The sequence below is a fragment of the Rhinatrema bivittatum genome, chromosome 4, assembly GCF_901001135.1.
Source record: "Rhinatrema bivittatum chromosome 4, aRhiBiv1.1, whole genome shotgun sequence".
NCBI lineage: Eukaryota > Metazoa > Chordata > Amphibia > Gymnophiona > Rhinatrematidae > Rhinatrema > Rhinatrema bivittatum.
Window position 1 is genome coordinate 464,088,321 of NC_042618.1, and position 26,031 is coordinate 464,114,351.

Here is a 26,031-nt window from a genome sequence, read left to right on the forward strand (position 1 = left end):
GTAGCTGATAGGTAGTGTTCCAGCAGGTAGAAGAATTGGTAGCAGGCACCAGGATAGACACACAGCCCCTCGAGGAGCGAGTACCTGGATTCAGGATAGGCACCTGGAAATAAGCAAAGGGCCCCCGAGGAGCGGGTACCCAAGTTAGTAGAACCCCGGAGGGTGAAGATAGCTTCCAGCAGCAGCAGACGCAGCAGAGCAGCTTCAGACCGGAACGAATCCAATCCATTGCTAACTCGGCAAGAGTCAGCAAATAGGCAACCTTTTGTAGTCGGAAGCAGTGTCACTCGAGGGGGATGCCCCCAAGGTACGCGCTAACACTGCTATAAGTCGTGAGGCGTGCATGCACATGCGCCCTAGGAGGCCTTAGGTACAACATGGTGGGACGCCACACCAAAGCCGCTCCGGGGATGTCGGAGAGTGCGGCAGGGAGACGCTACGGACGCCATTCTCCCAAGGCTGGTGGAGAAGGCTGAAATAGAGGTGAGGCATGTCTGGCAAAGCCATCTGAGACCGACGGATGCAACAGAAAGACTAAAGAGGTTAGGGCTGTTCAGCTTGGAGAAGAGTCGGCTAAGGAGGGATACGATAGATGTCTTTAAAATCATGAGAGGTCTAGAACAGGTAAATGTGAATCGGTTATTTACTCTTTCGAATAATAGAAGGACTAGGGGGCACTCCATGAAGTTAACATGTAGCACATTTAAAACTAATCAGGGAAAATTCTTTTGCACTCAATGCACATTTAAACTCTGGAATTTGTTACCAGGGGATGTGGTTAGTGCAGTTAGTGCAGCTGGGTTTAAAAAAGGTTTTGAATAAATTCTTGGAGGAGAAGTCCATTACCTGACTTAGAAAATAGGCACTGCCATTACTAGCAACAGTAACATGGGATAGACTTAGTTTTTGGGTACTTGCCAGGTACATGTAGGCTGGATTGGCCACTGTTGGAAACAGGATGCTGGGCTTGATGGACCCTTGGTCTGACCCAGTATAGCAATTTCTTATGTTCTTATGAGACCTCCAAATATCCTTTAAAGAAAAATGAGAAAGCAATTAAAAAAATAGTGTGGAGAAGGTTGACTATGAGCAGAAGGATGCAACATATCCAGAGCGATTGAGGGGCTTACGTTCTAATCACTTCCTATAAGCAAAGGGCCCATAGCAAATCCTCCTAAAACAATTTTATGTTTAAAAAAAAATTAAATATTAGCCAAAGTAAATTTTCCAGTCTGTTTCCTGTTCCAGTTCAGGCGGCTGATTGAATACCCCCACTACTGTACTCTTCCATCACACTTGGGATATTTAACCATAAGGATTCCAGACTGCAATCTGTTTCTTGCAGAACTTTTATCCTGCTTGACTCTGTGCTACCCCTCCACCATTTTTATCTGCTCTGTTATCTCAATATAATATGTACTCTGGCATCATAGTGTCCCATTAGTTATCGCCTGCTACCACATTACTGAGATGCCTATTACATATCATTTAGTGCCATACATTCTAACTCTCCAATCTTATTTTTCAGACTTCAAGCATTTGAATACTATGATGGATATTATATACCCCTGTCCAGTCAAAGAAACCAGGCTATAAGAAAAACCCGGGAAAGAGATCCAAAATACAAGAGAGATCAGAATAGGAGGAAGATTTCCATTCTCATAAGACTGTAAGGCTCAGGAGGGGGAGGAATCACACAGGCCTTATATTACAAGGAGAAAGAGGGAGCACAGATAAGTTGGGAGTAGTTTGAGAATCTTCCAAGAGGGGTGGGACAGGACAAGTAAGGTGCTCTATTAAAACCCGGAGAAGAGACAGAAGAGATGGAGGTGAGCAACAACCCCAATGAAGAGCATGCGCCAATGGACTTAGAAGACCAGTGGTGGAAACCTCCTAAGGAACAGGATACTGCAAGGACCTTTGCAGGGTAAGAGCTTTGTGGGAAACACTGCCGTGAATTGATGTAGCCGCAGCCAGAGAAAAAAAAGAAAAAATCTAAAGTACCTTTTGGGTACTTGCCAGGTTCTTATGGCCTGGATTGGCCACTGTTGGAAACAGGATGCTGGGCTTAATAGACCCTTGGTCTGACCCAGTATGGCATGTTCTTATGTTCAGCTGCAGGCTATGGTGGAAGGTGGCAGTATTACCTGGTCCCCTCAGAAAAGGCCCACAGAACCCAAGTCAGTCACACGCTGTGAAGGAAGAAGCAAGAGAGAGAGAGAGAGAGACTGTATATTGCTGAAAGAGGAACTCTATTACACCAGCAGCTGCTATTACAAGGTTAAAGAATGGGAACTACCAGGATAGCTTGGGACGGTGTCAACTTAAGCCGGCTCACCAGTCTGGGTGAGAGGATCAAAATATATAGCTGTGGCATCCTAAGAGGAATAGGGTAGCTCTGTTATGTATGAGAGAGGAAAAGACAGAGTGGTTGATGCAACAGGCACTGTTTTGTAGTGGAAGTAGAAAGACTATGGAACCTCATTCCTCTATGCTAAGACTGTGATAGAAATTGCTTTGGCTGGATAATGTTTGAACAGTAACATTATTGAGAGGACTGAGGTAAAATTGTTGACGGAAGACTTTGTGCTCCTAAGGCATCACAGAATCTTTTTCCTGGACCTTTCCTTGATTGAGGGCATCAATTTCTTGCATTCCTGACCTGTGGCATTGCCAGGAGGAATAGGATGCCTTGGATAAAAAACCCTAAAAAGAGATTGGACGTTTGGCATGCTGACCTATGAATCTTGAGGCTACTGTTATGTTATGAGTAAAGTCAATAGTGGACCCTTGGGCCGGCTGAGGTGGACAGCGTCCACAGGAGTTAATAAGCCGGGAGGCGGCACTCAGCTGGAGCGGACTGATGGCGTCTTCACCCTGGAAACCCAAGACCCCCCCAGGAGGAGCCCGTAGGGGTCCGAGTCGCTGGGACTTAGGAGAATCGTGAATGAGTCCAAGGTCTGTGGCTGGCTGAGGACGAGGAGAATCGTGAGGAAGTCCGAGGATCGTGGCTGGCTGAAGACAAAGGAGAATCGTGAAGAAGACCAAGGTTCGTGGCTGGCTGAAGACAAAGGAGAATCGTGAAGAAGACCAAGGTTCGTGGCTGGCTGAAGACAAGGAGAATCAGGAACCGGAGCTGGAGTCAGGATATGTAGACAGCAAGTAGAGCCCAGAGCTGGAGCCAAGGCACAGCAGGACCAAACAGAACCTGAGCTGGAAGCAAGGCACGGCTGGGACAAGCTGGAACCGGAGCTGGAAGCAAGGCACGGCTGGAACAAGCAGGAACCAGGGCTGGAAGCAAGGCACGGCTGGAACAAGCTGGAACCGGAGCTGGAAGCAAGGCACGGCTGGAACAAGCAGGAACCAGGGCTGGAAGCAAGGCACGGCTGGAACAAGCTGGAACCGGAGCTGGAAGCAAGGCACGGCTGGAACAAGCAGGAACCGGAGCTGGAAGCAAGGCACGGCTGGAACAAGCAAGAACCAAGGCTGAAAGCAACGCTGGGAAGCAACTAAGCACACAGTAGAGTGACCTCGTTGCAAAGGCAAAGCAAGGAAGTCAGACGCTGGTTTAAATAGCCGGCCAGCGTCTGACGTCAGGAACGGGGCGGTTCAGCACTTCCGGGTGCTGGACCTTTAAGAGCCCCCTGCTCGCGCGCGCGTTGCCTGGCAGTGGGAGGAGTCTGAGTCGTCCCTCGGCAGCGTCTCCACGTGGAGAGAGACGCTGCCATGCGGCCCTGCAGGCCCCAGGAGCAACGGAACACGGCGAGACCGGGAGAGGCAGCAGAAAGGTAAGGACCCGGTCGCTAGCCTAGCGACCGGGACCGCAACAGCTACAACAATAAAGAATGTTAAAGTGTAACTTATTTGTATTCAGAGCCTGCTTATTAGTAGATGATACAGGTAGTATGGTGTTTTTCATATATGTTTGCTCTTTGTTTAAATCTATCTGAACTATTTCAACCTTTACCACAGTCTATCTGGATATTTTTTCCTGTGATGCCACCCTCTGAACCCATATGCTTCCAAGCATCTATCTGCGTTTCCTCATGATCTAGTTTAGAAGCTGCTCTAGTTCCTTTTCAAATGATAGTGGCAACAGCCAGATTCCACCCTGTTTAAGATGGAACCCATCCTTTCAGAACAGACACCCCCCTTCCCTCAGAATTGTTCTTCAATTCTCATCAAAAGCCCTCTTTTCTGTTCCATCATCTCACCCAAGTGCTGAGACTATGGAACTCAGCCTGCATCTGAGGTCCTGCATGTGGAACAGACAGCATTTCTAAAAATATAAATCTGGTGTCACAATTTCACCTGCTGTACAGTCTTCCCTTGCCAAGGTTCAGCCTGCTGCGCAGTCTTCCAGTGCTAAGATTCAGCTTACTGTGCAGTCTTCCCTCCACCAGAAGTCCTCAGCGAGCCTTGCTCACTACCTTGCCAGATACTTCCTCACTGATCCTACTACGCACAAGCCTCAGGCTTACTTAACTTTGCCTGCTCAATGCCTCCATGCTTCTTCATTGAGTCACCTTGTCTCTCTGGCCTGGCCAGTTACCTTGCTATTCTGCCTTGTGGCCTCTGGGCCTTCTGCCTTGCCTAGCCTTGTGGCCTCCAAGCTTTCTGTCTTTCCTTGACCCATCCGGACCCTTCTGCCTTGTTTTGTGGCCTCTCACTTTGCTCTGTGGCTTCTCTTGGCCTCTTGCCTTGCTCTGGGTCCTTCCAGACCTTCTGGCCTTGCTCTGCAGCCTCTCAGGCTTCCCTGCCATGTTCTGTGCCCTTCTGGGCTTTTCTGTCTTACTTTGCAGTCTCCAGGCCTACTAGGATTACCTTGCCCAATCTTGTACCCTATTGGGCTTTCTTGTTCCATTACCTTCTTCTCCAGTCCCATCCTTGTCTAGTCCAATCCTTGACCTGCCTATTCCAGGTCAGTCCCTGTCTGTTTCCCAAGCCTTGTCCTTTGCCTCATATCCAACCCAAATTGTGTTCTGTATCCAGCTCCAGCCAGTCCCTGTATCTAACCCCCCAGTCAGTACCTGTATCCAGCTCTCAGCCTGTGGCTGCCCTTAGATTCCAGTCAATCTTGCCTCGTCCAGCCTCACCTGACCTCAGCTCCCAGTCTGTGCCCTGATGTTCTACAGAAGACAATTCCTACTGGCCTCCAGAACCAAGGGCTCAGTCTGCAGGGGAGGGGGTTGGTTAAGCAGTTCTGTATAACCTCTGTGGGGGTACTGCCTGACTCCAGCCTGCCAATCCATGACACCTGAAGGATCTGGATTTCAATTTCCTACCTAAAAACCTAAATTTAGTCTCCAATAGTCTCCAGAACTTCCCTCCTGCACTTCCCAATGTTGTTGGAATGCTCATGTATCATGACAGCCAGCTCCTTCCCAGAACTCTCTAAAATCCTATCAAGGTGATGTGTGAGATCTGCTAATTGCCCTTATGATATTAGTTTTGCCCACTTCCCTTCCAATTCCCCCAGATTTTTCCAACCAGCTAATGACTCCTTGAGGTACTCTTCTATTTTAAGGAATTTAGTTTTCCCGAGGGCGAAGACGCTAGCCTTAGAATGAGCCTTCATCTCTTGCGTCCTAAGACAGAAGCGCACCATTCAGTGGTCATTGGATCCCAGATGATCATCCACTACATCATCAGAAATATTGTCCCCATTGATAAGTACCAGGTCCTGTATCACCCCTTCCCATGTGGATTCCATTACCAGTTGTCAGAGCACGCCTTGCAGAGAATCCAGAATCTTCCTGCTTCTAGAAGATATTGCAGCTGGGATGTTCCAATCAACATCTGACAGATTGAAATCCCTTAGCAGTAGCAACTCCCCTTTCACAGCAATCCTGTAAATATCCTCCATTAAATCTCTATCCATCTCCTCAGTCTGTGATGGAGGTCTGTATATTAAACCAATATAAAAAGATATTCCATTCTCCTCCTTATCTTGAAGGCCCTGCAATTCTGTTGCTTTAATAGTATTCTTTATATATAATGCCACGCCTCCTCCCTGCCTTCCTACTCAATCCTTCTTGAATAAATTGTAGCCCATTATAACTATATCCCAGTCATGTTTTTCTGTGTTCCAGGTTTCCATGACAGCTATTATATCTAAATCAGCTTCTTCCATAATTACCTCTAAATCTGGGACTTTATTTCCCATATTATGAGCATTAGTGTACATAGCTTTCCAAATATTTCCTTTTTTCCCTTTTCTATATGATTATTTAATGTTTTGATTACCTTAAGGTTTTATTCACCCAACCCCCATGATTCTAGTTTAAAGTCTTCCTCAGTAGGTTTGCCATTCTGTGTTAAAAGAACTTGTGACCCTTTTTCGACAAGTGGATCCCATCTCTGCTCAGCAATCCTTGAAACATCATCCCATGATCCAGGAAGCCAAAACGCTTATGTTGACACCATCTGTGCAGCCATTCATTTATCACCAAAATGCAAGCTGCTCTGCCTGGACCTTTATCTTTAACTGGAAGGACCGAGGAGAATATACTTTACCCTGCTTTACCCTCTCTCCCAGAACCATGAAGTCATTTTTTATATGATCTGTGTGATACCTCGCAGTATCATTTGTGTCAACATGGATGAGCAACACTGGATAATGGTCAACAGGCTTGAGGATTTTCAGCAATCTCTCTGTAATGTCTTGGATTTTGGTACCAAGCATACAACACACTTCTTGGGACACGTCTGGTTGGCAGATGGATGCCTTCGTGCCCCGCAGAAGTGAGTCACCAACAACCAATATCCTCCTCCTCCTAGGAAAAGTGGTTGCTGTGCCTACAGCTTTAGGGTTTGCATGTCTTGATTCCTCCTCATCATGGGATTACTCCTCTTCCATTTCCAAGTCTGCATACTGGTTCTTCAGTTCAAAGGAAATCAGAGCCATGGTGTAGGGTCTAGTAGCTGTAGTAATTTGAGTCCAGCTATCATCTCATGGACCAGTTTCACCTTCCATTCTGCTTCAGTTCTCCATCTTTGATACCTCATTCTCCTGGGTGCTTCTCAGTCTCGCCATCTCCGCTGAGTTCTACTTTTCCTGAGGAAGACGATCTGCAGGCATCTTTCACACTGATCCAGTTCCTTGCTATGGATCAGGACATCTGTTTGGACAGCAACAGAACTGATAACAGTGTGATAGCTCTGGAGATACGATGTTTCCCAGCCATCCTTCAGTTGCTGGTAGCTTTTGGTATCTGTTCTAAGAAACGAGAAAGACCAGCCAAATTCCCTACCTTTTCCTCAATTGTTCTAGAAGTAAAATTAGCCAGCCTGTGGAATTTAACTTCCAACTCTACATTTAGAGTCTCTACTTGCAGCCTGTTTGAATGCTCACTTGATGCTTGGAAGTATAAAGTGTCTTATCTTATTCTTTCAGTTTGAAAAATATATTTATAAATTTATGAGGCATGTAGGTTTGGGTTGTTTCTTTTGTAGACTTCTGTTGCTGAAAGTATAAAAGTAAAGCAAAACAACTGCAAACATAGGGTTTGGAGTTGCATTATAGCATAAACCAGAACAGGTACTGGAGTCCATCAGTGTGAGGCAGGGGAGTTACTGAAGGCATGTCAGAAGGCCTGGGGAATATGGGGAAAATGTGTCTAGTGAAAAGACTTATGTGAGTCACTGGCATATTCAGGATGTAGTGCGAGAAGCTTGGGATGCATGCATGGTTGTAGAGGTGGAGCCGGTATATGCAAGTTACAGGGATGCATGAGTGAATGGCACTATATAAGTGAGCTTGCCAGAAGAGCTCATGTAATTGCATGTGGTTGGGAAAGCACGAAGCATGCATATGTGCATTCAATATTTGAGGCTGACAGTGTTGAAGCTGCAAGTTGTATAAAGGTCAGGTAGGCACATAGAGGATATTAGAGTGATGATGTGTGGGTGCCAGGTTTCTAAAAGGTAACTGGAAATGGGAAGGGAGTATATTAGTGAAGGAGTTTGTTGCATATGAGTAGTGCATTACGCTGCATGTATCACTGTGAATGGAAGAGGTGTAGGGTGAAAGCAGAAAACCTTCCAGGGGTATGGAGTCTGGAGGATGTGTGTGTGTATGGAGGGGAGGAGTCAACTGGAGAGTGTGTGTGTATATGGAAGAGGGGAGTCTAGAGGGTATATATATATGGAAGAGGGGGAGTGTGTGTGTGGGTGGGTGTATGGAAGAGGGGGAGTCTTGAGCATGTGTGCATGTATGGAGAGAGGACGAGGAGTATGGAGGGTGTGTGTATTGAGGGGAGGAAGTCTGAAGGGTGTATGCTTATGTATGGAGGGGAAGATGAGGAGTTTGAAGGGTGTGTCTGTAGAGGGAGAGGCGAAGTCTGGAGGGTGTGTGTATATGAAGGGGATGGAGAGCTTGAAGGGGTGTGTGTATGGTGGGATGAAAATGAGTTTGATGGGTGTGTATGTGTGTGTACATTGTGGGGGGAGGAGGAATGTGAATGTGTGTATGTATGTATTCAGGGGAAGATTAGTCTGGAGGGGGATATGTATGTGTGGGGGGAGTATGGAAGTTGTGTATATGTATTGAGGGGGAAAAGGAGTCTGGACTAGTGTGTTTGTGTGTGGGTGGAAGAAGAGTCTGGAGGGTGTTTTGTGTGCATGAGTGTGTTTGAAAGGGAGGACGAGTTTGGAGGTATAGAGGTGGAGAAGGAGTCTGGAGAAGATGTGTTTGTGAGTGGGCAATGAAAGAGTCTGGAAGGTGTTTGTGTGTGTTTATGGAAGAGGGAGGAGGAGTTGGAGGTGTGTGTGAGCAATGAGCATCCAAGACAGTGAAAGTAAGTGGCAAAGCATCACTAGAATAGTAGGATTTGGAAGGCTATGGGGATCTATGGAGAGAACATATTTGGAAGTGTGAAGGGGGGATGGGAGATCAGAGTGCCAAGGTATAGGATTGTTGCAAGTATCAAAATATTGGAGTCCGTTCCTGTTAGCTTAGTGTAGTAACCATTTGTACCATACCTGAGTGTTCAGGCTGTGCATGCTTTAACTCTGTAGTTGCCACCTGACCCACCTCTATTTTTGTAGACCATCGACTGCAAGTCCTCGCATGTACGCTCCACCAAATCCCCATTGAAATTTTCATCAAGTGAATATGAGTCATAACCAGCTGTCTGGTGGATGGTCTGAGCACTTTGTGAGCCTTAGCTAAAGAGTGGAGGGATGCATATGCACTTGCCACAGTGCTTCTCTGCAGACAGCCGGTCTGGAGCTGGGCCAGCTGTTCAAAGAAGGGCAGGAAAGATCTTCCATGGTAGCTGATGAGAGAAGAGGAGCGCATGCACACTTCACTCCTTACCCACAGACCACACATCTGGCCATGTGTATTTTACATATAGATAGCCTACAATTTTATTTATAAAGCTGCAAAATTAAGAATGCAAGGGAAGAATGACAAAGATATATCATAAATGAGAAGTAAAAAATATAAGTAATGATGGACCTTCCATACCTGTGTAAGGTTTTGGGGAAAGCCATTTTATTACCACTATTTAAATATACTTGGATAATATCAACATAAAAAAAAATCAATTCCAAAACTTAATATCAACAATGGCCTCAAGACAAACAATAATGTAGAGTGGCTCATATAAACGAGCTGAAAAACACCCGTATCCAATGGCTGGTTGCCAATTTGGGTAATCTGTAATAAAACAAATTTCATCAGGCACATCTCTACTGAGCATAAATTCAGAAATTCAAACAAAAATATGCTATTGCAACACATACTTTTGACTTTATCCCTGTCATCGTTTCCTGGGGAGAAAAAAAAAAGTGTGAGCTAGTTTATAAATCAGAAACATTTTTATACGTATTCTTATGGTGTTTATTTATTTGATTTATATTCTGCTTTTTGACACTTCAAAGCAGATTACATTCAGGTACTGTAGGGGATATTAGAAATAAGGATCAGTGAAATTATATCACCAATGGTGAAGGAGAAAAAAATGAATAAACCAAATTTTCTCACCGTAAACTGTGTTTTCCATAGGTAGTCGGATACATTAGCCATTGTATTTGAGTGAAATCATCTGGTTAGTAGAGCTTTGAGCTCTACTGAGCATGTACAAAAGTTCCCATGTAGGCATTGACTCAAGAGCCTCCTCAGTATATGTAACAACTAAATCTAGTTAGGTAGTCGACACTCCAGGGAGGCGGGTGGTTACTCCATGGCTAATACATCCTGCTATCTATGGAAAACACCATTTACAGTGAGCAAACTTGCTTTTCCCATCGTTAAGCAGGCTGAATTAGCCATTACCTGTGGGGAGTCCCAAGCCGAGGGCTGCAGTGGAACGATTACTGAACATGCAACCTGGACCTCACCACGGAGAGTAGACTACTGCAAGAAAAGGTTGTGCAAAACTGCTGGTCCAAATTTATTGTCAGACCTTGAGAAGTTGTCCAGATGCTAATCGGACATAAAGGTGTGAACTGATGACCAAGTTGCAGCTTTGCAAATATCCTCAAGGGGCATTTCTCTAATATGAGCAATAGTAGAAGCTATATCTATGACTTAAATGAGCTTTGATAGAGCTTGTGATCTGCAGTCCTGCTAAGGTATAGGAACACTGAATGTATTCCACTATCTAGATAGACAATATACATTTAGCGTCAAAATGTCAAATAACTGCAAAGACTGGCGATGTGGTTAAGTTCTTCTCCACTGTATGTGAAGGCTCTTTATAATCTAAGGTATGAAGGACTTTCTCCTTCATGGATATGCCATCACGGAAAAAAGGATGGATTGGTTGATATGGAAAGCCAAAATAACTTTTGATAGAAATTTCGGGTTCATGGGAAGGACTATCTGATCATAGAAGAATTACATGTATGGCATGAAGTAGACACAAGCTTGGAGCTTGCTTATTCTTGTAGCTGAAGTTAATGTGATGAGGAACACTACTTTCCATGTCACAAACATAAGAGAATCCATCTGTAGCAGCCTGAAAGGCAGCTTCATGAGTTGAGAAAGGATAACACTGAAATCCCATGGAAATGATGGTTTTTGTGTTGGGGGCTTAATGCGGCACAAGCTTTTCATAAATCTTGAGTGGATGCGTAAAGATGGGTTTAGTGTGCATGTAAATGTGGTAAACTGATAAGGTGTGGAGATGTCCTTTCACAGACGATGTGATGAGGCCTAAGTCAGAAAGGGAAAGCAAGTACGTTAGCAAGTGCTTGGGCTTGCAAGAAAATGGGTCAAAGGTTTGCTGTTGGCATCATTTGGAATATCCAATCCATTTGAAGGTATAGCTCTTTCTGGTGGATGGCTTTCTATTGCACTCGGTGGCTCACAGCATCCCTTGAGCCGCCGCACTCACTCTGGTGTTCCCCAACATCAGGGAAGTCTGGTCGCCGCATGGGAGATCTAAACAGAGCCCTTCAACCTGCTCGAGCACCTGCTGCCGAAATCTCTCTGTCCCTGATGTGCCGCTCTCCTAAGCGAGCACCCGATTCTGCCCTTCTTAAAGGGCCAGTGGTGGGAAACAGGCCCGGAAGCCCACTGATGACATCATCTCCTTGGGATTACTTAAGGCCAGCCCCTGCCTTGAACCCTTGCCTTGCAATAAGTCAACTCCCTCTGGAGTAGCGTTTTGCCTGAGTTCCTCAGGTCTTCGGTTAATTTCTGCCTTCCGTGGTCCTCACCTTACCTTCTCCTTCGGATTGATCTTTGCTTGATCCTAGACTGGACTTCGACCTTGTGCTTCTCGTCACCTGCCTTGGTCATTGCCCGGACTCTGACCTTGAGCTTCGCTGCCTTCCCTTAACCTCTGCCCGTCTACCTTCTTCGCCTTAGCTACTCTAAACCCTCCGCTGTTCCTCTGCTGACCCTTCGGCGTGTTGACCACAACATTCCTGACTTCCTGGACTTCCACCACCGCAGAGGCCCCACCTAAGAACAGCCGACTCCGGCACCTGAGTGCTCAACCTAAGGGGAAAGTGGTATTGGTGAAGCTCCAGCTGGGCCTCTGCTTCCACCAGCTCCGTCTACTGATGATGGGGACTAGTAGGGCTCCTCCCTACAGGTTGCATCAAATCCCCCCTGGGTCCAAGGGACCACCAGCACAAGAAATTGCCAAGGCCATGGACCTGGCAGAGGTCTCCGCTCTGCAGACCATTCTGGGCCTGGCCCAGAAAATTGTTGAGAGAATCAATGAGCGTATGAATGATATACAGCTTGAGAGGCCATATTGAAGAGACAATAAGATATCTTTCAAATGGGTGGAGGTGGAGATACGCTTAATATTACTGATATTTTTATATTTTTAGTTAAAGATATTCCCCTGATGCAGGCACATAGGAGTGTTGAAATGCTGCAGCATCAGGACATTTATGATATATAGGTGGAATATTCAAGCAGACACTTGGTTACAATGGAGAAATATTGAAGGGGACACTTGGTTACATCGGAGGAGTACAACTGCAGCATGGTAGTATTATGATGGCAATTGCCGATGGAAGGTGACAGACTATTCTTGAAAAGCAAATTGTGAGCCACAGCATTGGGAAAGAGATTTGAATAACATTGGGATGGTCAAAATATTGAATGATGAGGCATAGTGGTCTATAGCCACTGTTATATCTCTCTACTTTGATTATCTGTCTCTTCATTTCCAATTCCAAGTTATTCACCCTTGTTATAATGTAACTTTTTACCTTCTGCTCCCAATCTGTCTCCTCTTTTGAGGTTTGACTAGTTACTGTTAATGTACTATCGTTCTATGTAAACCGAGTTGATTTGATCTGTATCAAGAAAATCGGTATATAAAATCCCTAAATAAATAAATAAATTTCAATCATTGGAGTGTGGAAAATTTTCCTCACCGGTGTTTATGGTACAATCTTACTGGTTTTAGTGGACAGCCTTCCTGTTTTTGGAAATATGATTGTTGTACTCCATGAGTTAAGTATCAGCCAGTTTGGAACTATTTAATAACTATGAATGATGACATAGACTTAACTGGCATCTCAGAGACATGGTGGAAAGAGGATAACCAATGGGACAGTGCTATACCAGGGTACAAATTATATAACAATGACAGAGAGGAGCACCCGGGAGGAGGTGTGGCGCTTTATGTCTGGGATGGCATAGAGTCCAACAGGATAAACATCCTGCATGAGACTAAATACAAAATTGAATCTTTATGGGTAGAAATCCCTTGTGTGTCGGGGAAGACTATAGTGATAGGGGTATACTACCGTCCACCTGGTCAAGATGGTGAGACTGACAGTGAAATGCTAAGAGAAATTAGGGAAGCTAACCAAATTGGTAGTACAGTAATAATGGGAGACTTCAATTACCCCAATATTGACTGGGTAAATGTATCATCGGGACACGCTAGAGAGATAACATTCTTGGATGGAACAAATGATAGTTTTATGGAGCAATTGGTTCAGGAACCAAATGAGAGAGGGAGCAATTTTAGATCTAATTCTCAGTGGAGCACAGGACTTGGTGAGAGAGGTAACGGTGGTGGGGCCGCTTGGCAATAGTGATAATATGATCAAATTTGATTTAATGACTGGAAGAGGAACAGTGTGCAAATCCAAGGCTCTCGTGCTAAACTTTCAAAAGGGAAACGTTGATAAAATGAGAAAAATTGTTAGAAAAAAACTGAAAGGAGCAGCTACAAAAGTAAAAAATGTCCAAGAGACATGGTCATTGTTAAAAAAATACCATTCTAGAAGCACAGTCCAGATGTATTTCACACATTAAGAAAGGTGGAAAGAAGGCAAAACGATTACCGGCATGGTTAAAAGGGGAGGTGAAAGAAGCTATTTTAGCCAAAAGATCTTCATTCAAAAATTGGAAGAAGGATCCAACAGAAGAAAATAGGATAAAGCATAAACGTTGGCAAGTTAAATATAAGACACTGATAAGACAGGCTAAGAGAGAATTTGAAAAGAAGTTGGCTGGAGAGCCAAAAACTCACAGTAAAAACATTTTAAAATATATCCGAAGCAGAAAGCCTGTGAGGGAGTCAGTTGGACCGTTAGATGATCGAGGGGTTAAAGGGGAACTTAGAGAAGATATGGCCATCACGGAAAGATTAAAAGATTTCTTTGCTTTGGTGTTTACTGAAGAGGATGTTGGGGAGGTACCCGTAATGGAGAAGGTTTTCATGGGTAATGACTCAGACGGACTGAATCAAATCACGGTGAACCTAGAAGATGTGGTAGGCCTGACTGACAAACTGAAGAGTAGTAAATCACCTGGACCGGATGGTATACACCCCAGAGTTCTGAAGGAACTAAAAAATGAAATTTCAGACCTATTAGTAAAAATTTGTAACCTATCATTAAATTCATCCATTGTACCTGAAGACTGGAGGATAGCAAATGTAACCCCAATATTTAAAAAGGGCTCCAGGGGCGATCCGGGAAACTACAGACCGGTTAGCCTGACTTCAGTGCCAGGAAAAATAGTGGAAAGTGTTCTAAACATCAAAATCACAGAACATATAGAAAGACATGGTTTAATGGAACAAAGTCAGCATGGCTTTACCCAGGGCAAGTCTTGCCTCACAAATCTGCTTCACTTTTTTGAAGGAGTTAATAAACATGTGGATAAAGGTGAACCGGTAGATGTAGTATACTTGGATTTTCAGAAGGCGTTTGACAAAGTTCCTCATGAGAGGCTTCTAGGAAAAGTAAAAAGTGGCGATGTCCTTTAATGGATTGCAAACTGGCTAAAAGACAGGAAACAGAGAGTAGGATTAAATGGACAATTTTGTCAGTGGAAGGGAGTGGACAGTGGAGTGCCTCAGGGATCTGTATTGGGACCCTTACTTTTCAATATATTTATAAATGATCTGGAAAGAAATACGACAAGTGAGATAATCAAATTTGCAGATGAAACAAAATTGTTCTGAGTAGTTAAATCACAAGCAGATTGTGATAAATTGCAGGAAGACCTTGTGAGACTGGAAAATTGGGCATCCAAATGACAGATGAAATTTAATGTGGATAAGTGCAAGGTGATGCATATAGGGAAAAATAACCCATGCTATAATTACACAATGTTGGGTTCCATATTAGGTGCTACAACCCAAGAAAGAGATCTAGGTGTCATAGTGGATAACACATTGAAATCGTCGGTTCAGTGTGCTGTGGCAGTCAAAAAAAGCAAACAGAATGTTGGGAATTATTAGAAAGGGAATGGTGAATAAAACGGAAAATGTCATAATGCCTCTGTATCGCTCCATGGTGAGACCGCACCTTGAATACTGTGTACAATTCTGGTCGCCGCATCTCAAAAAAGATATAATTGTGATGGAGAAGGTACAGAGAAGGGCTACCAAAATGATAAGGGGAATGGAACAGCTCCCTATGAGGAAAGACTAAAGAGGTTAGGACTTTTCAGCTTGGAGAAGAGACGGCTGAGGGGGGATATGATAGAGATGTTTAAAATCATGAGAGGTCTAGAATGGGTAGATGTGAATCCGTTATTTACTCTTTCGGATAGTAGAAAGACTAGGGGGCACTCCATGAACTTAGCATGGGGCACATTTAAAACTAATCGGAGAAAGTTCTTTTTTACTCAATGCACAATTAAACTCTGGATGTGGTTAGTGCAGTTAGTATAGCTGTGTTTAAAAAAGGATTGGATAAGTTCTTGGAGGAGAAGTCCATTACCTGCTATTAAGTTCACTTAGAGAATAGCCACTGCCATTAGCAATGGTAACATGGAATAGACAGTTTTTGGGTACTTGCCAGGTTCTTATGGCCTGGATTGGCCACTGTTGGAAACAGGATGCTGGGCTTGATGGACCCTTGATCTGACCCAGTATGGCATTTTCTTATGTTCTTACCAAAGTCTTTCTAATGATAATAATACAGAGGATCTCCTGTACCATTGCTCACATGCTGTTATTAGCAACATATAGGAAGATTATTGTTGTGTTTAATTATTGGAAGTATAATTTATTGAATGAATGAGGTGGACTTGTAGTGTGAATGTTAGGGATTTTGTATGGTTTTATGTATTAGGATAGGGTGAAAAATTAATAAATTTAGTGAATTTTTGGTCTCGAATTTTGCTATGTTTTTAACAAAATAATTTTTGAAATGAGATACATAATGTGATATGATGAATACATTAGATATATTAAAGTTAGCAATTAGATGTATAAATTGTGTTTATTGAAACTGTTTCATACAGTATTGTGGTTTCCAGAAAATTCAGGAACAGCTGCATTTTCTTGAGACTCTAGCGGCCTCTATGGAGCGACTCAGTCCCACCTAGACTCCTCAATTCCCATGGGAGTACCAACCCTGTCTACACTGGCTCCTACCACTCCTGTGGCCCCCTCTGCGCTCCATCGTTCTGCTTCCAGCTCCTCCCCTCTTTTCCAGGGAGCCTCAAATGTGTCGGGGGTTGCTCAACCAATGCAACATGCATTTTTGCCTCCAATCTGCACTGTTTCTGGATGATGCCACAAAGACTACCTACATTCTCTCCCTTTTGGTCGGCAAGGCCTTAGCCTGGGCCTCTCCCTTGTGAAAGCATTCTGATCCCATTCTTCGGGACCTCCAGAGGTTTTTGGAACTCTTCAAGACTGTGTTCGATGACCCAGGCCATCAGACAGCCTCTGGTTCAGTTCTCCTCCACATCCGTCAGGGCAGTCGCTCCCTGTCCGACTATACTATTGAATTTCAGACCTTGGCTACGGAACTCCATTGAGGAGAGGACTGTGTTTACTCCATCTTCTTGGAAAGACTGTCCTCCCACATTAAGGACGAACTGGGTGGAGATGAGCTTCCTGACTCTCTCATTGAGTTGGCTGGAAGGATTGACTGTAGACTCCAGGAGCAGAACCAAGAGTTACAATTCTCCAAGAGACGTATGGCTGCCGCCAACTACATAGAAACAACTTTGGAAGTCTCCCCTTCCTCAACGAAGGAACCTATGCAACTGGGCCGTGGCCGGCTAACCCTCGAAGAGCGCCTCTGATGCTGCCAGGCCTGACTTTGTCTCCACTGTGGTGAGGCGGGTCACTTAATAGCCCGCTGCCCAGTAAGGCCAGTAAACTCCTTGAGCCTAGAACTCTGTGGGGGACGGATCCTAGGCCTCACCTCTCCCAACTCCCCCATTAACACTTCCAGTGACACTCTCGGTAGGCAATCAGGACTTCACCACACTAGCCCTAGTGGAATCTGGGACTGGAGGGAAATTCTGTATGAAGGCTCTTGTGGAACACCTCCAAATTACCATGCTTCTCTGCCTGGTTCCATTGGTCCTTGCTTCCATCCACGGGGATCCTCTCCTAGGGAGAATTACCTGCATCACGGCTCCATTAAAGCTCCGTACTGGCTCCCTTCATGTGGAACACCTGGCATTCCACGTCATTGATAAAGCTATACACCCCATGGTCCTGGGACTACCCTGGCTCCTGCAACATTCTCCTCAGTTTGATTGGGCATCACTTCAGCTGTCCTGGTGGGGTCTCAATTGCCATGCTACCTGCTTAGAGAGAATAGCAATCCATCAATGTCTTTCTGCTTCCATTGTTCCAGCTGGTCTTCCACCGCAGTATGTGCAATTCACCAATGTCTTCTCCAAAAAGAAAGCAAACATCTTGACCCCCTCAGAGAGAGTTTGAATGTGCATTGATCTGCTTCCGGGTGCCAAGCCTCCTCAGGGAAGAGTTTATCCCTTGTCCCTACCTGAGACAAAGGCCATGTCCGAATATATACAAGAAAACTTGGACAAGGGGGTTCATCCGTCAGTCCACTTCCTCAGAAGACAAGGGTTTTTTCTTTGTGGCAAAGAAGGACGGGACCCTCCATCCATGTATTGACTATTGAGGTTTGAACACAAATACCTGGAAGGACTGTTACCCCATGCCTCTTATCTCAAAGTTATATGACCGTCTACAAGGAGCAAAGATTTTCTCTAAACTGGATCTCCGGGGGCGAAATATTTAATCCAGATCCGACACGGGGACGAATGGAAAACGGCTTTCAACACCAGAGACAGCCATTATGAGTACTTGGTGATGCTGTTCGGATTGTGCAACGCACCAGCTGTTTTCCAAAACATGATGAACGAGATCTTCCTGGACCTCCTCTATGAGTGCATAGTTGTATACCTGGACGACATCTTAGTTTTCTCCAAGGATCTGGTCACCCATCACCAAGACGTCTCCCAGTTACTTCAACGTCTCTGCGACAACCGGATTTATGCCAAACTCAAGAAGTGCTTATTCGAAAAAGAGAGCCTTCCATTCCTGGGTTACATCGTCTCCAGCCGGGGTTTCTACATGGACCCCAACAAAATCAAGTTTATAACAAGATTGGCCTCCGCTTGGCAGCTTATGAGCCCTACAGAGATTTCTGGGCTTTGCAAATTATTATTGCCATTTTGTAAACAACTTCTCCAAGTTGGTAGCTCTGCTCATGGCTCTCACTCGTTAGGGGGCCAACGTCAAATTTTGGCCACCTGAGGCTGTGACTGCCTTTCAAGAGTTTAAGGCCACCTTCCTCCGGGAATCCTGCCTCTGTCACCCAGACCCACAGAGTCCTTTTGTTGTCAAAGTAAACACTTCTGGAGGAGAGGAGAGAGGGTCTATTCGCTGGGGACCTTGACCGCACTACCTGCTTGTAGCTCTGAGACTGAATATCTGTTTCCCGGTCAAGAGAGGGGAGGCCCGGATCGGAGGGGCGGACCCCCTGTTGGTGACATTATCACTGAGTGCCCCGGGACAGCATAAAAGTAAGGGCACTGCAGCGAATAGACCGAGGAGAGGAGAGAGGGTCTATTCGCTGGGGACCTTGACCGCACTACCTGCTTGTAGCTCTGAGACTGAATATCTGTTTCCCGGTCAAGAGAGGGGAGGCCCGGATCGGAGGGGTGGACCCCCTGTTGGTGACGTCATCACTGAGTGCCCCGGGACAGCATAAAAGTAAGGGCACTGCGGCGCGCAGCCGCCGGCGTGCGCCAAAGGGGCGCGCCCCTAGGTAAAAATTTTTATGGGTAGAAAAAGGAATAGCAAGACTTATGCCTCCTCACCTTCTACCCCCGTGACAAAAAGAATTGGCCCGATGGACTCCCACATTGTTTATGTGGGGGAGTCCGCTGTTGGGGGTGATATGCAGGGTCATACTCCTATATGCCCCTCCCAAAGCCCCATGGCCATACAATCCCCCTTATACCCAGTTGCGGAAACTATATTGGCAGCAAGTGAAGAGAGAGGCCCGGTAGCTGGAGTGATGCAAACCGAGAGAGGACTTGTATCCCCATCAGAACGGACAACTCAAGTGGGTGCCTTGGTTCTGGGTAGCGAGGCAACAGATAAGGAAAGTAAAAAGGTTAAATGTCCATCTGTAATTTCTGATATAAGAAATGAGGAGGGTGAAATTAATGTCGAACCAGAAAATGTGACTTTGCTGGATGTATGGAAACTATCAGCTAAAAGTGACAAGAAAATGTCTGGGTTTATATCCAAGGTGCACACGTTTTCTGTGGAAACTAAAGATAAATTTGAAGATCTAGATATAAGAACAGAGAAATTAGAAAAGAATGTTGCAAATTTGAACCCAGTAGTAGATAAACTTCAGGCTGTTAATGTTTCCTCCATTAAAGATAATATGGTGTTACATAACAGGATTGAAATATTGGAGAATGAGATAAGATCAAGTAATCTTAGATTACTTAATTTTCCGATTTCAAGGCTATTATCTCCTGATGAATTATATAGAAAATATGCAATGGAGGTTTTGTTATATGACGAAGGGAAAATACCAATAGTTTCAAAAATATACTACTTACCTAAGAAAAACATCTTGCAAAAAGTGGAGGGTGGGGTTGATATTTTAGATAGTCCAGGAGTCTCCACTTTTCTGGAAGACTCCTTGGACTTGATTAACTCGAGATCTACTTTGTTAGTTTCTTTTGCATTGAAACGGGATAAAGATTTGTTTTTCCTTAAATACTTTCAGAATAAAGATCACATTTTTTGTGGTCATAAGATACAAATCTTCCCCAATGTTTCTCATGCGACACAAGCTCGGAGGAAACAATTTTTGTTATTAAAACAATCTGTGCTAGATATGGGAGCCAGCTTTTTCTTAAAATTTCCCTGTAAATGCCAGATATTGTTCCAAAATAACAAGTTTATTTTTCTTGATCCGTCCCATTTGCAACGTTTTATTTCTGATAAATCCTAGGAAAATTGAGTTAGGGTATAAAGGGAGTTTTTGATTGTAAAAGAGAATGTCTTAGTGAAATGGACCTATTATCTCTCCCTTCCTCCTAGACGTGGGCTGGAATATATTTGTTTTCTTTAAAATTAGTGAAAATGTAATTATTATAATGCTTGATTATATCATTTCTATGTAAATGTTATAATTTCAAAAATATAAAAAAAAAAAAAAAAGTAAACACTTCTTTCAAAGGGGAAGGGGCTGTCTTGAGCCAGTTCTCTTCCACTGGAACCTTGCATCCTGGTTCCTTTTTCTCTAAGAAATTCTCCCCAGTCAAGCGTAATTATGGGATCGGCGACAAGGAGTTATTGGCAATCAAACTAGCACTGAAAGAATGGCGCCATTGGTTGAGGTGGTCCAACATCGTATAACCATCTATACTGATCATAAGAACTTGCAGCACCTCCACTAAGTCCAGCATCAAAATCCCCTGCAGGCCCGCTGGTCACTATTTTTTATTCGCTTCAACTTCGAACTCAGATACAGGCCTGCAGCCAAAAACGTCTGGGCAGATGCTCTGTCTCATTCGTTTCTGACGCAGGACACCACAGAACCACTCTGATACATCATTGACCTGGCCCGGGTTCTCCTTGCTTCCACCATAACCATCCCTCCAGGAAAGATGGTTGTTCCTTGTAAGCACTGTGAAAAAATTTTAAGATGGTCCCACAATTTTCATGTTGCAGGCCACCCTGGACGAGCCTGGATTCCTGCATTACACTCCAACAATTCTACTGGTGGCCCCACATGCAGAAGGATGTTTGGGCTTGTGTGGATTATTGTCCCACCTGCATAGCAAAAACCATTGGCGGGATGACCTTGGGGAATGTTACAGCCATTACTGGCCCACAAGGAACCCTGGACCCATTTGTCCACCGACTTCGTCATGGATCTCCCCCTCTCTAATGACAATATGGGTGTCTGGGTAATTGTTGACCATTTCTTTAAAATGGCCCACTTCATGCTTCTGCCTGGTCTCCCCACGGCAACGGAGCTGGCCCAACTCTTCATCCAGCACATGTTCAGACTCCACGGCCTTCCCAAATAGATAATTTCAGACTGTGGTACCCAGTTTACTGCATGCTACTGACAGTCCTTATGCAAGAAATTCAACATTACGTTAGACTTCACCACAGCCTATCAACTGCAAGCCAATGATCAGTCCGAATGAACCAAGGGGACTTTGAAAAACTTCTTATGGGCTTATATCAACACTTGCCAAGATGACTGGGCAGCTCTGCTTCCATGGGCGGAGTTCTCGCATAACTCTCATCCATGCACCACCAGGGGTTCTTCACCTTTTCAAATTGTCTATGGTAGACAGCCGCTACCTCCTCTACTTCTTTCTCTAACAGTTCCTTTACCAGTGGCTCAACTATCGGCGCAAGAATTCCAAAAACTCTGCTGTCATATTCAGCAGATGCTCCAGAAAGTGGGTCTAAAAGCTAAAAGATTTACTGACCTTCACTGAAGATCCATGCCACAGTTTAAACCTGGGGAAAAGGTATTGCTCAGTACTGTCCATATCAGACTTCGAGTTCCATCTATGGGGCTCACGCCTCAGTATATCGGGCCATTTATGGTGCTGCAACAGCTTGGGCCAGTAACTTATCAACTTCAGTTATCCGCATCCTTAAGGTTTCACAACTCTTTCCATGTCTCGCTCCTAAAACCTCTGACACTCTCTTGGCTCTCTCAGAAGGCACAGCAACCACAGGGGATCTCTTCAGAAAAAGACACCACGTACCAAGTAAGAGAGGTATTGGATGTAAGGAAGCGCGGAAAGAGATGGGAGTACCTCCTTTCTTAGGAAGGATACGGGCTGGAAGAAAATATCTGAGAACCTGCCTCCAATATTTTGAACAAAAACTACCTCAGAGACTTCCACGCCTCTCATCCCAAAAGACCTAGACCCTCAGGAGGGGGGTTTAGAGAAGTGGGTACTGTTGTGCTCGGAGGATCACAGTGTCCTGTGAGCCACCACTCACCCCGGCGGTCCCCAACATCGGGGGAAGTCTGGCTGCCGTGCAGAAGCTCTGAATGGAGCCCTTCCTCTGCTCACGCAGCTGCCGCCATGATCTCTCCATCCTCAATGCGCCATTCTTCCAAGCGCACGCGTCCGATCCTGCCCTTCTTAAAAGGCCAGCGGCAGGAAACGGGCCCTAATGCCCACTGATGACATCATCTCCTTGGGATTACTTAAGGCCGGCCCCTGCCTTCGACCCTTGCCTTGGCAATAGGTCAACTCCCATTGGAGTAGCGTTTTGCCAGAGTTCCTCGGCTCTTCAGTTAGTTCCTTCTTTCCGTGGTCCTCGCCTTGCCTCTCCTTTTCCTTCGGATTGATCTTGACTTGATCCTGGACTGGACTTTGACCTTGTGCTTCTTGCTGCCTGTCTTGACCACTGCCCGGACTCTGACCTCAAGCTTCGCTGCCTGCCCCTGACCTCAGCCTGTGTACCTTCTTCGCCTTAGCTACTCTGGATCCCCAGCTGTTCCTCTGCTGACGACAACTTTCCTGACTATCTGGATTTCCACCAACACAGAGGCCCTACCAAAGACCAGCCGGCCCTGGCACCCAAGGGTTCAACCTAAGGGGAACGTGATATTGGTGAAGCTCCAGCTGGGCCTCTACTTCCACCAGCTCTGCCTACCAACAGTGGGGACCTGTAGGACTCCTCCCTACAGATAGCGTCAACTCCCCCTCGATCCAAGGGTCCACAATACAATACTTTGACTGCTCTAGACAAAGATAGTTGAGCAATTACTGAGAATGCAATATCATAAAAATCGCCTCGTGTCTGTAAGGTAATTTCCTTCTCCTTTTTTATTTTATTTTCTTATTACTTGCCTCTGGTTTTTTCTTATGTTTCTGTTCTTTGTTTTTTAGCTGCTCATCTTTTTTCCTTGACGCAATCACGTTCTTTATAAAAACAGTAAACACAGGTCTTGTTGTAAGTACCTCTATCACCTTTTACTTTGCTATCTTCACCCCCCCCCCCCCCCTTTTTTGTAATTCCTTCCTTGTTTTTCATCTTTCCTTGTTTTGTTTTTAGATTACATCTAGCCATTCATCCAAAGGTTGGTTCCATTTGAAACCTCTGGCACAAGGTTTAACTAACACCCCCCTCCTCCCCTCGTCTCTCCTCCTCTTTGTTACCTTCCCTCCGCCCTCTTCCCCCTCTCCCTTCTAGTTGCTTTTACAATTTGCTCCTAATAAATATTTGTTGCCATTATAATTTGTCTGTTTTGTTTCAATATAATCTCTTTAAAAATTCTCAATACAACTTTACTCATAATACCTTTTTCATCCTTCTCCTTTTTCCCTCCCCGTCTCTCCTCTCCCCCTTCCCACCCCTTCCTCAACTCCTCATGCTATCCCTTCACTTCCCTCCTCTTTTTAGCCTATATTTTGCAGTTACCATCTTCCTCCATGTTTTGTATATATATATACATATTTAACTTTTGAACCCTGTTTGCCTCCTGCTCAATATTGTATATGTTATCTCTTATAAATTATTAATGTGTCTGGTCCCCCTGACACAGCCCGATGCGAAACACGGCTGTGTCGGGGCCCTAGTATCAACACTGTGAACTGTAAATCATTTAACCAATGTACACCATTGATGTGATTGTATTTTTAATAAAAGGTTGTATTGCTAAGATATATTGATCAGGGATTTATGTCTGCCATGCATTAGTTTACATTGCCCTTCTTTGTTTGCTGACATAAAACATAGCAACCTTTCTTTCGAAGAAGATGGTGAATGTTGATACAGTGTATCTGATCACATTTAATTCCAGCAGATTGACGTGAAAGTGGCTCTGCTCACAAGACCATTTGCCCTGGGATTGAAATAGTACCATGTAAATACCTCCTCCTTTTGAGGATGTGTCTGTTGGAAGTGAAATTTGATGATGAAGAGCGTGAAGTGACACACCATCCTAAAGCATGCAGGGGTTTTAACCACCAGTGTCACTCTTGCTTCTGAAACTTTGACTGTGGTTGATAATGGTTGGTCAGTTGATCTATTTGAAAGCAGAGACCCCAGAATAGAAAACAGATATAAGGGCAGGTCAGTGGGATTATGTACAATGGCCACCACCACATGACCTGATGCAACGAGAATCGCTTTGGCTGTCACGCACTGCATGGGCAGTAGTTTGTATATGAATGATATCATGGTATCCGCTTAATCCATCACCAGATATGCTCTCTCCTGCACAGGCCTGCCATGACCAGGTGTACATACTGTGTATTTGCACAGGGCGGCACTCCTGGGAGGCTGGCGGCAACAGAAGAAGCCACAGGGCCGCCAGTGGCACCAAACCCACTGGCAGCTGAAGAAGAGAGGCTGCTTGCAAAGAGGAAATACTGCAATGCCGCAGTGTTCCCTGAAATATACCATGCGCGCTCCTGCGCACAATTTTTCCTGCTTCAGCGCCAACTCCTCCCCCTCCCCCCCCGGGGCCGAAGCGAAGAGAAGCCCGCTGTGCTGTGGTGGAGCTCATCCCACCAGGCCTGAAGAGAAGAGGATCCCACGAGGCCAGGGTGTAGCACATCCCACCAGACCCAAAGAGAACAGGAGACTGAGCATGTGTGTGACTGAGTCTATGTGAGAGCTTATGTATGTATGTCTGCGTGCAAACCTGTGTCTGTGTGAAAGCTTGTGTGTGTGTGTGACAGCCTATATTGTATGTGTGTAGCTGTGTGAGAGCTTGTGTGTGGCTGAGAGCCTATATGCTTGTGTATGTGGTTGTGAGTGCCTGTGTGCATGGTGATTGGGAAATTTTGAATATTCTGTTCATTAACTGATTTTAAATATTTATTCTTTTTATGAATATGATTTTACTATTATGTCTTACATTTCTCGATTTTATTATTTAATGTTTTATGAAGAATGGTAATATTTTTCTTTTCCACTGTTGCTCTGCATATATTTTATTTTTATTTATTTATTTATAAACTTTTATATACCATTGTTTGGAACGTGCCGTCACAACTGCTTACAAGCAAGATAGACTGGCTTGTTGTGGGTTCCACTTCAGTTCTTCTCAGCACATTTCGGTGATGATGAGTGCCACGGTGCTCGGCCCGGTCTTTCCCCAGCGCCGAGATGGATGCCCTCGCTGTCTTGGATGGCGACTGATGACGGACTGTCACCATGCCTGCACTGCTCCTGGCACTATGTAGTGTTGTTGTTGAGAACGGCCTCGAAAGGGCCTTGCATTCTGTTATGTACGGTGTTTTCGTGTGCCCATGGGCCTCAGCCCGACCCCGACCTTCGGAGCCGAGCCAAGGGTTGACGGTGGCCCCGCATGGCTGACGGTCTACCCTCGGCCAGGCCGGCAAGCTCCCATGGACAACATCCGAGGATGTTGGAAGTTGAATGGTCCTCCGACCATTCCGGGCCCTTTCGGACCTGCTGCGAGCAGCATGGAGCAGCAGGCCTGGCCTGAGGTTGAGGGCAGACGGGCCTTGACATGAAGACATGACTGTGGATTGATGCGACGGCATCCAGACGAAGACACATGGCTGATGCAACGGCATCCAGGGACAAAGACACATGACTGATGCAACGGCATCCAGGGACGAAGACACATGACTGATGCAACGGCATCACGAGGCACGAAGACTAGAGGTTGATGCAACGGCATCCATGGCGAGGACACAAGGCTGATGCAACGGCATCCATGACGTAGACACTTGGGATCGATGCGGACGGCACCCAGACAAGACTCTTGACATCCACAAAGGCAACACGAGGCATGGACATTGGCACTGTCTCTCAGGGCACCCTACTC

General features: G+C 45.2%; 1 protein-coding gene across 1 annotated transcript in view; it reads right to left on the minus strand.

Moving 5' to 3' along the window:
* Nucleotides 1-9,527: 9,527 nt before the first annotated feature.
* Nucleotides 9,528-26,031, minus strand: part of LOC115089443 (GLIPR1-like protein 1) — an 81,733-nt gene continuing 65,229 nt past the window's right edge. Inside the window, exons 5-6 of the mRNA XM_029597533.1 lie at nt 9,751-9,777; nt 9,528-9,664 (exon numbers count right to left, since the gene is read on the minus strand). Of these exons, the coding sequence (XP_029453393.1) occupies nt 9,549-9,664; nt 9,751-9,777 (143 nt within the window). The 3' untranslated portion in view covers nt 9,528-9,548. The remainder of the gene's footprint in view (nt 9,665-9,750; nt 9,778-26,031) is intronic.